General features: G+C 34.2%; 1 protein-coding gene across 1 annotated transcript in view; it reads left to right on the top strand.

The window, feature by feature from the left end:
• The first annotated feature begins 664 nt into the window (after window positions 1–664).
• IL13RA2 (interleukin 13 receptor subunit alpha 2) overlaps window positions 665–14,945 on the top strand; it is a 38,661-nt gene continuing 24,380 nt past the window's right edge. The window contains exons 1-5 of the mRNA XM_004614500.2: window positions 665–698; window positions 9,672–9,797; window positions 11,886–12,037; window positions 13,018–13,171; window positions 13,867–13,987. Coding sequence (XP_004614557.2) covers window positions 9,689–9,797; window positions 11,886–12,037; window positions 13,018–13,171; window positions 13,867–13,987 — 536 coding nt within the window. The 5' untranslated portion in view covers window positions 665–698; window positions 9,672–9,688. The remainder of the gene's footprint in view (window positions 699–9,671; window positions 9,798–11,885; window positions 12,038–13,017; window positions 13,172–13,866; window positions 13,988–14,945) is intronic.

Raw genomic sequence — 14,945 nt, 5'->3', positions numbered from 1 at the left:
ATCAAAACAAAGGTTCTGAACATGAGTTCTTTGATCTATTTCCAGGTCTTCAGCTTGCCATTTAAAATGTTCAATTGATTCTCAACTAAGTTCCTTATTACTCTCTTTATTATTTTCTTTCTTCTTCTTATATATTTGTACTTCCTTTTTTTGTAGAACTTACAATTTTTAATATGTTTATTGTCTATCTTCCTCACCAGAAATTTCCATGTGGGAAGAAAATTTGTGTTATTCAATGCTTTATCCTTAGTGTCTACAATAGAGCTTCACATATAGTAGATTACAAAAAATAATTGTTGAATTATTGAAGTATATATAAATATTTGTTTTGTTTATGCGCTTCTCTATAACATATTGCTAATATGTATTTCTTTACATTTTTGTGTATAGATTATAGTCATGGGAATTCATACTGGTAGATCAGACTTAAAGTGATATTCAATAGGGCATTTTCTATTCTGTTTTTAGTTAGCAATGAGGGAATGAAGTAAACCATTAGTTTCTTTTGAAGTTGTTACATGACGTAAATGTTTTGGGTACATGGTGTTTCCTTGCAAACAAGTATTTTGGAATATCTGGGGGTGGGGGTGGGTGGAGTTGGGGGATGTGCAGAGAGCTTTTAGCTAATTTAAGAGCAGTGGTGCTTGTCAGATACTGAATTGCTCTTCAGTTGAGACTTCAGTTGAATGCAACATAAAGTATGTATTTATTAATAAATTAAGCTTTTTTAAGAAGTTGCGTATGTAGAGGGATTTTGGGAAATGAATTGTAAAGGCCTATTGATATGTTGAATGAAAATATATATTTATGAAGCTCTGATATGTTCATACTGGAGACATATTCTGAAACGTATAAACTGCTTCATGAATTAATTCTGTAAGTCTGGAAATTACTATGGTAATTTAAAACCAATTTCTCTAAGTTGGATAGTATACCTCAAGAACATATTTACCAGGATGAACTCAGAATGCCATAAGGAAATTATCTATAAAATAATTAGGGAATACAATGACTAATATCTTACAAATTTTTGGAATGTATTTCACATATCAACAAGTAATGTTATATAAACATCACAAATATAATCGCATTAATGCTTAAGTAATATTTATTAGAAAGATTCTTATTATAAATAATAAAACATTCTGTATTTTGTCTATAGTAATTTTTGTCATTCATCATGTTACTAACTTCTTTTGTACTTTCATGGGAATATCATAGCTCTCAACAAGTGGTAAGCATGATGAAACTGTATGATTCACAATCCTTTGTTTTGAAGTACACTGTCATGTCTTGAATTCTTTGCAAATGACTTTGCTATAGGTCATATTATTTGTTAGTTTCTTGTCTAAATTATACTGACTCACCGTCAGTTCAATGTCTGATTATATTCTTATTGAGCCATGGTATTAGTTTAAGTATGCTCCCAGGCCTCAAGATCTGGCAAGTTTCAGAACTACTTACTGATTATGTTTTGAATTATGGACATAACCCAGAAGCTATGCTTAGACATTTCTTACATTTAAGTTGGTTTCCTTGAACTATGTCTAACTCTTCAGGAAGCTGGTGTTTCTAAGTCACATTCTTAAACCATGGATATACTCACAGGAAATTAACAGATGAGACAGAGAGATGTCCATTGTTAACTTTTGTGAGAGGAAATTGAGCTTCACAAAAGTGAGTGTAACTAAAAGACACAATAATATTTAGAAGGAACATAGACAAAACCAGATATAAAAAAGTTTTTGCTTTAGTTACACAATATTGTTGAATTTAAACATTCTGAATGTTAATTCATTTATGGTGATAATTAATTTATAATATCACATTAAACATCAAAGCTTGTGAGTCTTCAATGAATTAATCCATAAAAATGTCTGGCCAAAAGCTTGACAATTTACAACAAACTGCACTCTCTTTTATTATTGCCTTGCAAAAGTTCCCAGAAAAGTTGATGCTAAAACACAGGTCTCCTAGTCATATACTTAAAATTTAATATCACATAAATTTATCATGCAACACACAGAAGACAATTACGTCTATTTAAGCCTCCAATCATACTATATTTTCCCACTTTTTCAAAAAAAACAAAGGTGTAGTATTTTCTTGCTGACTTTTTCTATAAGCTTATTCTAATGCTTTGGAAAATATTTTTAGATACTTTAATGATGTGACTTTAGGGTTTTTTTTAAACTAAAATATTCTATTTAGAGAAATGTGACGGAGAGAGAGCTACATTTTTTTCAGAGAAAACAGGTTTCTCGGAAGAGGGATGGGTGTTTGATCATTATGTGATTTAACTCAAACATGAAAGCTTGTCACTGTATCTTATGGTGATTCAATAAAATAAAAAGATAAAATAAAAAAAAAAAAGAAAACAGGTTTCTCTAGAGGGGAGAAAGACGAGTACACATATCAGGCTGAGATGTGGGAAGAGATTACATTTTCTAAAAATGGTATTATTACCCCTTAGCAACAGAGATAGTATTCCCATAATTCTTTTAGTTATTACTTTAGAAGCTACTTTAGTGAAAATTCAAAATGAAGCCCAACAAAATTCTACTTATGACATCAGAAAGTCAAAAACTCTAATATCAACCACTGTAAGAAGAAAAAGGCTTCTACTACGATCTGTGGAGCAATGAATGCAGGGGAATGGCTCAAAGCTACCTCTCTATCATTTTATTTCAAGCAATATTTATACAGGTGGGAGAAAGGACTTGAAACATCGGATGCAAAAGGCAAGCAGGAATAGTATATATGTGCGTGTGTGCCTGTGTGGGGGGTGATTTGAGTGAATTCTTCTTAATTGAAACATATTTCCTACTAAAAAGAATATGAAATTGTTATCATTTTTGTCCATCACAGTTGATATATTTGTTCCTTTGGGGCCAAGTTTAAAACTTCATTTTCTATAACTTATGAAAAAATATTTGTCCTTTCAGCTGCTTTTAGATATAAAACAACCTATTATCTTTTCAGATACTTTGGAAAAATTTGTTGTTGCTGGTCAGGATAGAGAAAGAATTTTTATACAAAATAATTTTATAAATGTGATTGCATTATTATCACTGCAACATTTTCCTGTCCTTTATTGTACCTTTTCTTTCAGTGTAAATATTGCTAAGAGTGGGATCTTGTGTAGTCACTTATTTAAGCACTTATTTTGTTTTTTCAAATTTAATTTTAATTCGAAATGCCAAAAACAGTAACATGTCTCAAATGGAGATGTTACTGGTACCTGCTCGACCAAATCGATGAACAATTGGATGACAGTGATGCAGTGAATTTTAATTGTGGTATCATATTTTACTAAAGCTTTCCTGGAAAACAGTATGGAAATTTCTCTAAACACTATGAATAGAACTTCCATATAGTCTTGCAATTCTACTGCTACTGTGGTACTAAAGGCATTATGTTATAGTTGCTGAGCACTACACCAATCCCTCCCTCAGTATTTTAAATCCTTCCTCCATTATCCCAGGTCTCATCCTCACCTTCTACCCCTGAAATACTAGTTCTATTTATCATATTTGTCATGTTTAGGATTAGTTTCCATTGTTATTTTCTTCTTTGTTTCTCTGTACTCACCGTATGAAAAAACATCTGATATTTGCCTTGAATAACACATTTCTCTTAGCATGACACCTTCCAAGTTGCTGTAAGCTCCAAAACTGTATCATTTTGAACAGCCCAACCATATTTCATTGTGTGTATATGTATGTATATGTATCACAATTTAAAAATTACTCCTCGATCTGCACTCAGGGATCACTCCTGGCAGTGACCAGGAGACTGTATGAGGTGCTGGGGATCAAATCCTGGTTCGACCAGATGCAAGTCAATTCCCCTACCTGCTATACTATTGCTCTCGCTGAGACTACCACAAATTCTTTATCCATTCATCTATTGGACACTTGAGTTGTTTCCAGATCTTGATTATAGTAAATAGTACTGTGGTGAATAATAGTTGTATGTATATGTCTCTTCAGATTACTGTATTTTTGTACTTGGAATAGATTCCCAGCAGTGGAATTGCAGGTCCTAAGGAAGTCCTGTTCCTAATGTTTTCAGAAGTCTTTGAAATATTTTCCAGATATGTTGATGCATAACAACAGTCTCATCAACAGTGATTAGAGTTCCTTTTTTGCCACATGCCTGACACTATTTAGTATTTCCAGTTTCTATCATATAGACTATTCTTGTAAGTCCCAGTTTTACTGATTCTAAGTATTTGATACCACACTTACTAGTTAGGCTAAAATTACTGCATAAATTTTTGTTAACTGTAAAAGTGAAAAAAATCAAGAAGTTATTGTTATTAATACAAAGGTCAATAAGAGCAGGTAATAGTTCTAAAAGGATGGTAAGATTTGGAGATTAATGATAAGTATCTAACAGACAAATAAAAAGTGTGGACAATATCAAACAATAATAATAGCATGGATACTAAGAAAATAATAATGGCAGATCAATTTATCTAAATCAGTAGGAGCAAAATGTATAGAGTGGTGCAACTAATTTTCAAGTTTTTTCTTAGTAGCAAGATATTCAGGAGAAAATATCAAAAATATAGAACAATTTGTTATTCTAAAAGCACTTTCACATATAATCTTTAATCTTCAAAACAAATCTGCAAGTATTTATATTAACTTCATTTTATAGATGGAAATTGAGTTATCATTTGCTTCTTAACATATTCATGTTTCAGGTGGGTCTGAAATTGATTCCTACACAAATATATTTTAACAACAAGTTGTTTAGCTGCATATTTGTTGACTTACCAAAAAAGAAGTTACATAAGCTCTTATATTACTACATATGTGGTTCTAAATTTGCCTTAGATGACCATTAGCCTTTGTTATCTTGTGATTTGTAGAGTCTTATCTTGGAATCTTGAGAGTTTCAGGAACACTTATCTAATATTTCTGATAATCAAGTGTACTATCAGAAATATTATCAGAAAGGAAAGGAAGTATCAGAGATTAAAATTAAAGTCTCTAGAGTATAGAAGAGGAATAAAAGATCTATAATAATATATTTGAAAAGCTGTATTATCAGTGAATACTGGGAATTTCCCCAATAATACAACAGCTATCTCAACCATCTCACTCTAGTAATGAGAATATCAGCATACCTTCTAAGTGGGGAAACATCAGTGAAAGTGAGAAATATCTTCGTACTTGCAATTCCAAATTATATTTCCAGTGAGGACAGACTAAGCTATAGTGCTGTAGGAAACTCAGTGGGAAAGAAACTGGAAATTTCTTTTCACACAGATCTTTATTTGAATTGGATCACTGTGAGGTAGAGCATTATAAAATTGTTCATGATTGTGTTTCAGTCATACAATGTTTTAACACCCATCCTTCCACCAGTATAATTTCCTAGTTTCCCTCCAACCCCTTCAAGCCACCCTCCAACCCAACCTACCTCTGTGGCAGACACCTCTATCTCTTTTCCTCTCTCTCGCTCTCTCTATCTCTCTCTGGTCAGCCATTGACCTATTTTCCCTGAACTTGGATATTAGTTTCATACTCTTTTTTTATTTGCAACAAATTAATGTAGTCACTCTATCTGTGTCCCTCTCCTTCTGACTCATTTCACTCAGCATGGTACTCTCCAAGTTTATAGGTGGATTTCATGACTTCATTATTCCTAATAGCTGTCCATACTGATCTTAGGCATAGAAAATATCTAGGGCAATGGTTATTGATAATAACCATATTATCAAATGGCTATTATTAAATTGTATGGAATCAAATAGAAACTTCACCATTTGTGATCTCTGTGACTTGAAGGATGTTACTTTTTCTTTATCTTGCCATCATAGTATTTAATAAAGTGGGAATAAAATAGTACATATAACAAAGGATGACTGTAAATATTATATGGAATGATGGATATAAAGTACTTATACAAGGTAGTGCTTGGGATTTTATGAATACTTAAAAATGGTAGGAGGAATTATTATTATTGTTTTAGGTATAATTATCTTGAGACAAGATTTAGTTGAAATACTATCAGGTAAAAATGGATGCTGGATGAAATTTATAAAATTATTACTCAGCCAGCCTTGTCATGATGGTGGAATTGATGATTTAGATGGTTCTAGTGGGAAGTTTCTGGGGAAGTATGTACAGGGCAGTTTCTTAATATCAGGAATTTTTTTTTAGTAGAAAGAGCTCAAGAGAGCTTTTTTTTATTCAGTCTCTCTCTACCACATCGAAGTTGAGGCTTTGCAATCTTAATTTTATCTCTTTTTTCCTTTAATTTTAATAAAATAGGGACTAAAGATAAATCACGGGAGTAGTTGTTAATTGCGGTGTTAGAAGGGGGAAGTGTATCAGCAACTTAAAATATTCTATATTAGTTACTTTATTACTATAATAAGTCTATATTACTTTCCTGCATCTTCCTCTGTATTCAGATTGCATCACTTTTGTAACCGTACACCTGTTACAGGAAGTGTTTCTTAATAGCCAGAGTCAAATTTTATTAGCTATAAATAGGAAGAACATGACATTCTTTACTTAGAATTGCTGGTGTGCATGACACAGAACTAAGACATATTTAATAGCAAACAGAAAAGAGACAACTTTGCTAGGATCTAAGAATATTTCAAAAAGAACCTGGTTGTCTTAGTCTATACAGGTGATTTGAAATTATTTAATTTTTGAAAAAAATTAAATCAATTAAAAATGATTTAATTTTTTTTCACTTGTATCTAACAGTAATCCCTATATTCTACAGAACTGAGCTTACCATTGTGGAGGACAGGGTTGAGGATTAGGAGAGAGGTTTGGGAAAGGACACTGTAGTGGAGGTTGGGTAACATATTGTTAATTTAAAGTTGCTCACTAATTGAAGTGGGGCTGGAGCGACAGCGCAGGCGACCGGGGTTCGATTCCTTCCCCACTCTTGGAGAGCCCGGCAAGCTACCAAGATTATCTCGCCTCCAAGGCAGAGCCTGGCAAGCTACCTGTGGCATATTCGATATGCCAAAAACAGTAACAACAAGTCTCACCATGGAGATGTTACTGGTGCCTGCTTGAGCAAATCAATGAGCAATGGGATGACAGTGGTACAGTGACTAATTGAAGGAAAGTCCGAGTGTTTGAGTTTTAGAGAAAATATTTTATTATCCGAAGCAAACATGTGGGAATCAGCATATTCAGTGTAATGAATGGGGAGTCATATGTCTGTACTATTTCCAACAGTTACTAATTTGCTGTGTAATCTTGAGCAACACTGAGTTTTACTTCCTGGTATATAAAAGAGGATTGTACTAGCATGACTTCAATATGCCTGCTGACTCTTACAGTTTGATCCCAAGACTACGTTATGTCAGAATTGAAACCAAGCAGCATTAGAGAATTACAATTGGACCAGGTAGGTTGAACAGGGTAGAGAAGACGAGAGGATCTGTGGTTCTTAATTCAGTCATGCTGGAAAAATTTTAGTTTCTGGACGCTGTGGTAGGAAACTTTAATTATAAGGTTGCTGGAGGAAAATGTTGGTTCTAAGAATGCAGACTAGAAAGGAACATAGAACTGGGTGTAGGGATTTTTTTCTTTTTATTTCCTTTTTTTTGGCTTTTAGGGTCACACCTGGAGATGCACAGGGGTCACTCCTGGCTCTCTGTACTCAGGAATTAATCCTGGCGGTGTTCAGGGGACCATATGGGATGCTGAGAATCGGACCTGGGTTGGTCGCGTGCAAGACAAACCCCCTACCCGCTGTGCTATCACTCCAGCCCCAGGGATTTTTTTAAAAAGGAGAATGCATTCTATTGATAAAGTATATGGAGACCATAGATATTACAAGCTCATGTTATAAGCCAATATTCTTTTTTTAAGTCTTTATTTTATTGAATTACCATAAAAAATACAAAGCTTTCAGGTTTAAGTCTCAGTCATATAATGATCGAACCCCCATCCCTTCATCAGTGCACATGTTCCACCACCAAGAACCCCAAAAGAACCCCTTCCCATCCAGCCCCCACCTAAGTAGCTAATGATCTTCACTTTATTCTCTCTATACTTTGAATACATTCAATATTTCAATGGAGAACTCACTATTATTGTTTGGAATTTTCCCCCAACAATCAGGCCTGCTGAAAAGGCATCATTTTATAATTTCTTGTCATTGCTGAGAATGAAGACTCTATGAGATCGGTTTTGGATTTCTGATATTTTAGCTCAGTTCACAGTCTAGATGCATTTCTGTAAGAAGCCGCTCTGGGTGCCAAAATGGGTGAGAAGACCTCTGGGATCACAGTCTTTAGGAGCAGAGGGTCCGTTTCGCGCTTGGCAGCTCTGGATCTTATCTGGGCCGAGGGCGTGCCGGTAATGCCCCCTTCCCATGATCGCTTATGAGCCACAAAACAGCAAAATTCATACCTCTGGGTTGGGAGTCTTAGAAAGTGGCTCTCGCCACGTGGATGTTGCCGCCGCTGCCATTTTCCGCACAGAAAAACAGGGTGGAGAGGAAAAATTCATCCCCGGGTGGCACGGAGTTGTAGCACAGCTCACAGTCTAGATGCATTTCTGTACGAAGCTGCTCTGGGTGCCAAAATGGGCTAGAAGACCTGTCGGGGGGCTGGAACGATAACACAGTGGGTAGGGCGTTTGCCTTGCACGCGGCCGACCCGGGTTCGAATCCCAGCATCCCATATGGTCCCCTGAGCACCGCCAGGAGTAATTCCTGAGTGTAGAACCAGGAGTAACCCCTGTGCATCGCCGGGTGTGACACAAAAAGAAAAAAAAAAGAAGACCTCTCGGATCATAGTCCTTAGGAGCAGAGGGTCCCTATAAGGCAATATTCTTCAGGAATGAAATAATTAAATTATATTTTGTGGCAGTGAAATTTCTTCATAGTTTTTAGAAAGGAGTGAAGTTCAGATATCTCCTTTAGTAAATAGTCTTGCTATATTTGTTGTGGGGAATGGTTTGGAGATTAGATAGCTGAATAAGTAGAAGTGATAAGGGACATATCGGATGGGAGAGGGAAACTGAGGAAGAATACTAAGTTTTTGCTTTGGGAAGCTGGAGAAATGGTTATAGCAATCACTGACACAAGAAGTACAGGAAATTGGCAAATTAATATGAGACCAGTTTAATGTTTATTAAGACAATAAATTTTGGGGTTATCTGAGGCTTTGCTGTAAGCTATTAACTTTATCAGTCATTAAATAACATCAAATAGTTTTTAATCTCAAGTATGGATTTATAGTGTATTTTCTTTGTTGCTGTGGAAGAAGGGTGCTATGGAGACCAATAATGCAGAACTTCCCTTGTAAACCAATAATATTACTCTGATGCGTCTGGCACAGTACTCAAGCCTCTTCTTCTGACCAGGGTATATGAGTGTAAGTTTGTGTATATGTTGGTGTGTAGGTGACTTATGGTAGGGAAAGGCGGACATGGAAAGATACACAGATTTTCCCCCAATGGTCTTTTGTTTCTTTTTATGGATGTTAAAAGAAGGAAATGGAATTTTTTCTTTTAACTTATTTGTTCTGGTTTATTTTTTTCTGTTTCCATGGTTCAAAGATGCAGTTTCTCCAATTCTTGATAGAAAGCATGAAAAAGTTCCCAAATGTATTTTTAGTCACATTTTGTCATTTGAAGTTAAAAAAACGGGAGTTAAAATTTGTTTTTCCTTCTTAGGTGAAAATTTCAAGGCAATGAATCTTGACAAAATGATTCTTATTCATTTGCATATCAGATGCCTATGTACTCTTCTATTCTGCACAGCATTTGGTGCTGTTTTATCTTCAAACGCTGAGACAAAAGGTAAGGCAACAACAGAGGAGCATAAAACTGTGGTATTAGTGTCTATTAGAGCACATAGCACATAGGTATATTACTAGGAATATTTCAGGAAGTCCACACACTAAAGTTGACTCTTACTAGCCAGTGTCACATAAGAGGCAAGTAATAAATATTTTATGTAATAAAATTAAAAACAAAAGATACTTTCCATGTGTTTTGTACAGATTTTTTTCAAAAGATTATTTGAAAGCTCATTGAAAGCCTGGGATCTAACTATTTGAAGCCCAGTACCTAACTATTACAAAAAGTTTAACAATCACTTAAGAAAAATATACAGAGATTTAATTGAATTGCAAAAAAATCACAAAATCATTGAATTATGGCTACTTAACTAATTTTATTTATATAACTATGCATTAGATAAGAACTGGAGCGATAGCACAGTGGGTAGGGCATTTGCCTTGCACACATCCCACCCAGGTTTGAGTCCTCTGTCCTTCTCAGAGAGCCTGGTAAGCTACCAAGAGTATCCCTCCCAGAAGGCAGATCCTGGCAAGCTACCCGTGGCATATTCGGTATGCCAAAAACAGTAACAAGTCTCACAATGGAGACATTACTGGTGCCCACTCGAACGAATCAATGAATAATGGGACGACAGTGCCATTCTTTCAGCATTTCAGTACAGTACATTTGATAAATATTTCTAGCCATAAATGCTGAAAGTAAAAAAAGAGAATTCCAGGTAATCTCTTATACAAGAGCTTAATGTTTCCATGGTCAAATTCAATAATCTCTACTAATTTTCTTCTAAGGAAACATTCTTTGATTATTCTTTTAGCAAACTACTTAAAACAAGCAACATAAAATCAATTATTGAGGACCTGCTATGGGGACAGACTTGATAGGTGGCTGGGGAAATTGGAGATACTGGTTGTGGGAAGGTGCAATGGTAGTGGGATTAGTGTTGGTACATTGAATATGTGTAACAAATCATCATGAGCAACTTTATAAACCAGATTTCTTTTGTAATGTTATAGTGTATTAATTAGAATAAAGTTATTTTCTTAAAAATAAATAAAATTAAACATGTTGCACACTTCACAAAAATAAAAGTAGAAAAACTAAATTAATAAAGCAGAAATCAGAGGCAATTACTAGAAAAATGACACTATTGAAGAAGACCTATAGCATTACTAGTTTGGCTAGTATAAAATTATACGATGTCTAATTGAGTTATTTGTTTTCATTGCTTTGCAAATCATCATATGGGTATGTTTTTTGCCTTGCATTGCCTCTTTCCTTCTAAAACTGGAGCTGTTTCTCAATGCTACTATTCTCAGTTGTCAGCCATTTCTTGAGGACTTTTAACAGTTTTTCTAGTTTGCCACACTCTAGAGATAGCCTTAAATTTTAATTACTTAGAGGGTTTAATTATCCAGAATAAATCAACAAGATCTGTTTTCTACATTCTTAAGTCATTTAGCCATGGTAGTTACCTTTTTCTATCTCCCTTTGGTGTGTGCCCTGATATTATATGCATATCGTAAATAATGAATTAGCACTAGTTTATTCTTGCTATTAAAGATATTTCTATAAAAGTATTTGCACTCTGTACCAACATTTTTCAACCTAGCTTGATAACACTTGCTTGACATATAATTTACATAATATAAAACTTATCCCTTTAAAGTGTACTGGTAGTAGTTTTTAGTATACCCACAAAACTGTGTAACAATCACATAATCAAATTTCATAATATTTACATACATCCCTTTAAGAAACTTCATATGATGCAGCAGTCATGTTTGATTTTGCCCTGTTTTAACCCTGGCAGCAATTGAATTTATGTTCCTATGGATTTGCCTGTTCAGCAAAATTCATATTGATTGATTCGTACATTATGCAATCTTTTGTGACTTCTTCCCCATTCAACACAATATTACAAGATTATTCAAAATTGCAGCATTATTAATTCTTCAATTTTTGCATGACTGAATAATATTCTGCTGTGTGGATGTAATCTAGTTTATTTGATCATTTTATATGTCTAAAGTTAATACACATATGGAAGAGAATAAATATTGAAATATTTTATTGATTTTGTTTCAGTTAATCCTCCACAGGATTTTGAGATAGTGGATCCTGGATATTTGGGTTATCTTTATTTGCTTTGGCAACCTCCACTGTTTGTGAATAATTTTAAGGATTGCACAGTAGAATATGAATTAAAATACCGAAACATTGATAGTGCAAGCTGGAAGGTAAGTAAACCAGATACTTGCAGTATCAGAATGATTATTGGAATTTAATTTTAGTTTCAGTGTCTGCTATAATGTCCCCATCTCGATAGCTACTGTTATGATATAACAAACTATTATGCTCTATCTTTTAAGGCTGCGATGGGATTAACAGGTAAAAAGTATTTGGTCCCGTAGAATATGAACATGAAATTATTTACACATTTTTTACCATATTTTGTGGTTGCTTACAAAGCCATGTATGGATATTATGTATGCTACTAGGTTGCTGAGTAAGAATCAAATCTTATTTATCTCTATACTCTTCCCACAGAATACAGGATGTTTTCCTGAATGTATTTTTCTGCTCAATGGAAGTTATTATTTATTAACATAGTTATTTATTAACTATGTGTATAGTCAATGAGCACATTCATGAAAAGATTTCCTTTGAACAAAGCATTTTGTTTTCTTCATAATTTAGCTAGATAGTTATAAGGGACAATTCAAATCAAAATTTTATTGCGCATCCTTTTCTGTCAGGTACACTGTTAGGAATACTAGAATAAGTGATATGCAATTTTAGTCATCCAGAACCTCAGTTTTTCTGACTTTCTCCAATTTCCTCCTGTATGATACTTTATATTATTGATTAAATGCTTGCATAATATTTAAATATGATGAATAATTTGTCCCATAATATGCATATGTATTGGAAAATTATCTCTTTAATTTCAAGTTGGTTTATTTATAGCATATAACCTTTTATCCCTTCTAGAAGCATTTTGCTTGTTTTTTAAAAATAAATAAGACATTAGATATAAATGGTCTCATTAAATATTATGAAATAAACTGCAAAAAATTGTGTGGGGCATTGTATCACATGATTATAAGGAATTCCTTAGATATTGGGAACTCTCAGGGATATTAATGAATTTTTAACCTTTTGATGTGACTCATGATACCACCACTATTTCAAGGTTGACTTTGTCTCTTTTATTCAGACTATCATTACTAAGAATCTACATTACAAAGATGGGTTTGATCTCAACAAAGGCATTGAAGCAAAGATACTCACATTTCTGCCAGAGCAATGTACCAATGGATCAAAAGTTAAAAGTTCATGGTCAGAAGCTACTTATTGGGCATCAACAAAAGGTTAAAACTAAGTTTCATTTCTTTTTACTTAATAGTGCTAGACAACTCTGCAGAGGGAATAATTTCTTCAGCTCTTTTGTACCAGATTGTATGTACAATTGAAAATGTAGTAAAAAACAGAATCCTATATAGTAGTAGATGGCTGGACTTTCTTTTGATTTATTTAGTTTTTGGACCATACCAGGCCACCCTTGGGGACTACTACTAGCTTGGTGCTCAGGAGTCATTCCTGGTATGTTTGGGGGACCATATAGGGTGTCCAAATCTAACCTAGATTCTTTCATACAAAACTCCAGTCCATTCAGTTGTTTATAAGTCTGACTGGTCATTTAAAGTTCTTTAAATAAAAAAAATATTTTGGGAAATCTACATCTTATTAAGTTTTGAATATTTTTTTATTTGGGGTTTATATTATTAAATCGGCATGTGAGTATTAAATCAATTAATCAGAGCACCCTAGGATTTTTAATGTTGCACTTTTGCATATGCTTATACTAGTACTAGGAAATGATCCATTAGAGATTTTCTGATTTTCCAATCTTAAGTGATTTCCAGAAAATTTATTTTTAAAGATTCCTAAGTAGGATGATTTTTAAATGGGGAAGTTGAAAGGGAACAAAACAGAGATTCATGATGATTTCCCAAATGCTCCATCACCATATCATTGAAGCATTTGCCATTTATTCATTCCTTAGGACATGTGAACACCAAAATTCAGGATATGGAGTGTGTATATAACAATTGGCAACATTTACTCTGCTTTTGGGAACCTGGCATAGGTGCACAGTTTGATAGCATTTACAACTTGTTTTACTGGTAAGTATTTTCATAATAATTTTGTATTAGTATATCTTAAAGTAGTAAACATTATTAGTAATTTCATTAGATTAATTATGTGTATATATATGTATTATATATATGCATATATAAATGTATATAATGTATACAATACATATACATTTAGAAATGTATATATTTATGCTATGTTATAAAAATGTTTATATGTGTGTAGCACTGAAGCACTATCTTTCTATTGTTCATCAATTTGCTCAAGTGGGCACCAGTAACGTCTCCATTGTGAGACTTGTTGCTGTTGTTTTTGGCATATCGAATAGCCACAGGTAGCTTGCTGGGGTCTGCTGTGGGGGTGGGATACTCTCGGTAGCTTGCCGGGATCTCTGAGAGGGACGGAGGAATTGAACCCGGGTAGGCTGCGTGAAAGTATTACAATCACTGTATCACTGTCATCCCACTGCTCATCGATTTGCTCGAGCGGGCACCAGTAATGTCTCCATTGTGAGACTTGTTATTACTATTTTTGGCATATCGAATACACCACGGGTAGCTTGCCAGGCTCTGCCGTGCAGGCGAGATAGTCTCCGTAGCTTGCCAGGCTTTCAGAGAGGGGCAGAGAAATCGAACTCAGGTTGTTCGAGTGCAAGGCAAACGCCCTACCCGCTGTGCTAGCGCTCCAGCCCCTTTGTATACAATATATAGATGAACTTATAACCTAAAGTGATTGGCCTTATTTCAAATTATTGTCTAATAATTAAAATATCTGCTAAAATGGATCTATTCAACACCCTTCCCTGCATTTGTGTCTTTGTTAGTCATCATAGGAGCTTTTAAATTTAATCATTTTGAAACTTCGGTTTTTTACTACCATGTTGCTTCATAGTAGCATTGATCATCTTGTTCTGACACTACTTTACAAGCATGCACATTTGTTTTGCACATACTCCCTATTTCTACTCTAAAAACTTTCCTTTGGTAA

Source organism: Sorex araneus, chromosome X (assembly GCF_027595985.1).
Source record: "Sorex araneus isolate mSorAra2 chromosome X, mSorAra2.pri, whole genome shotgun sequence".
NCBI lineage: Eukaryota > Metazoa > Chordata > Mammalia > Eulipotyphla > Soricidae > Sorex > Sorex araneus.
The sequence above is the reverse complement of the archived record's forward strand: the minus strand, read 5'-3'. Positions and strand labels throughout refer to the sequence as shown.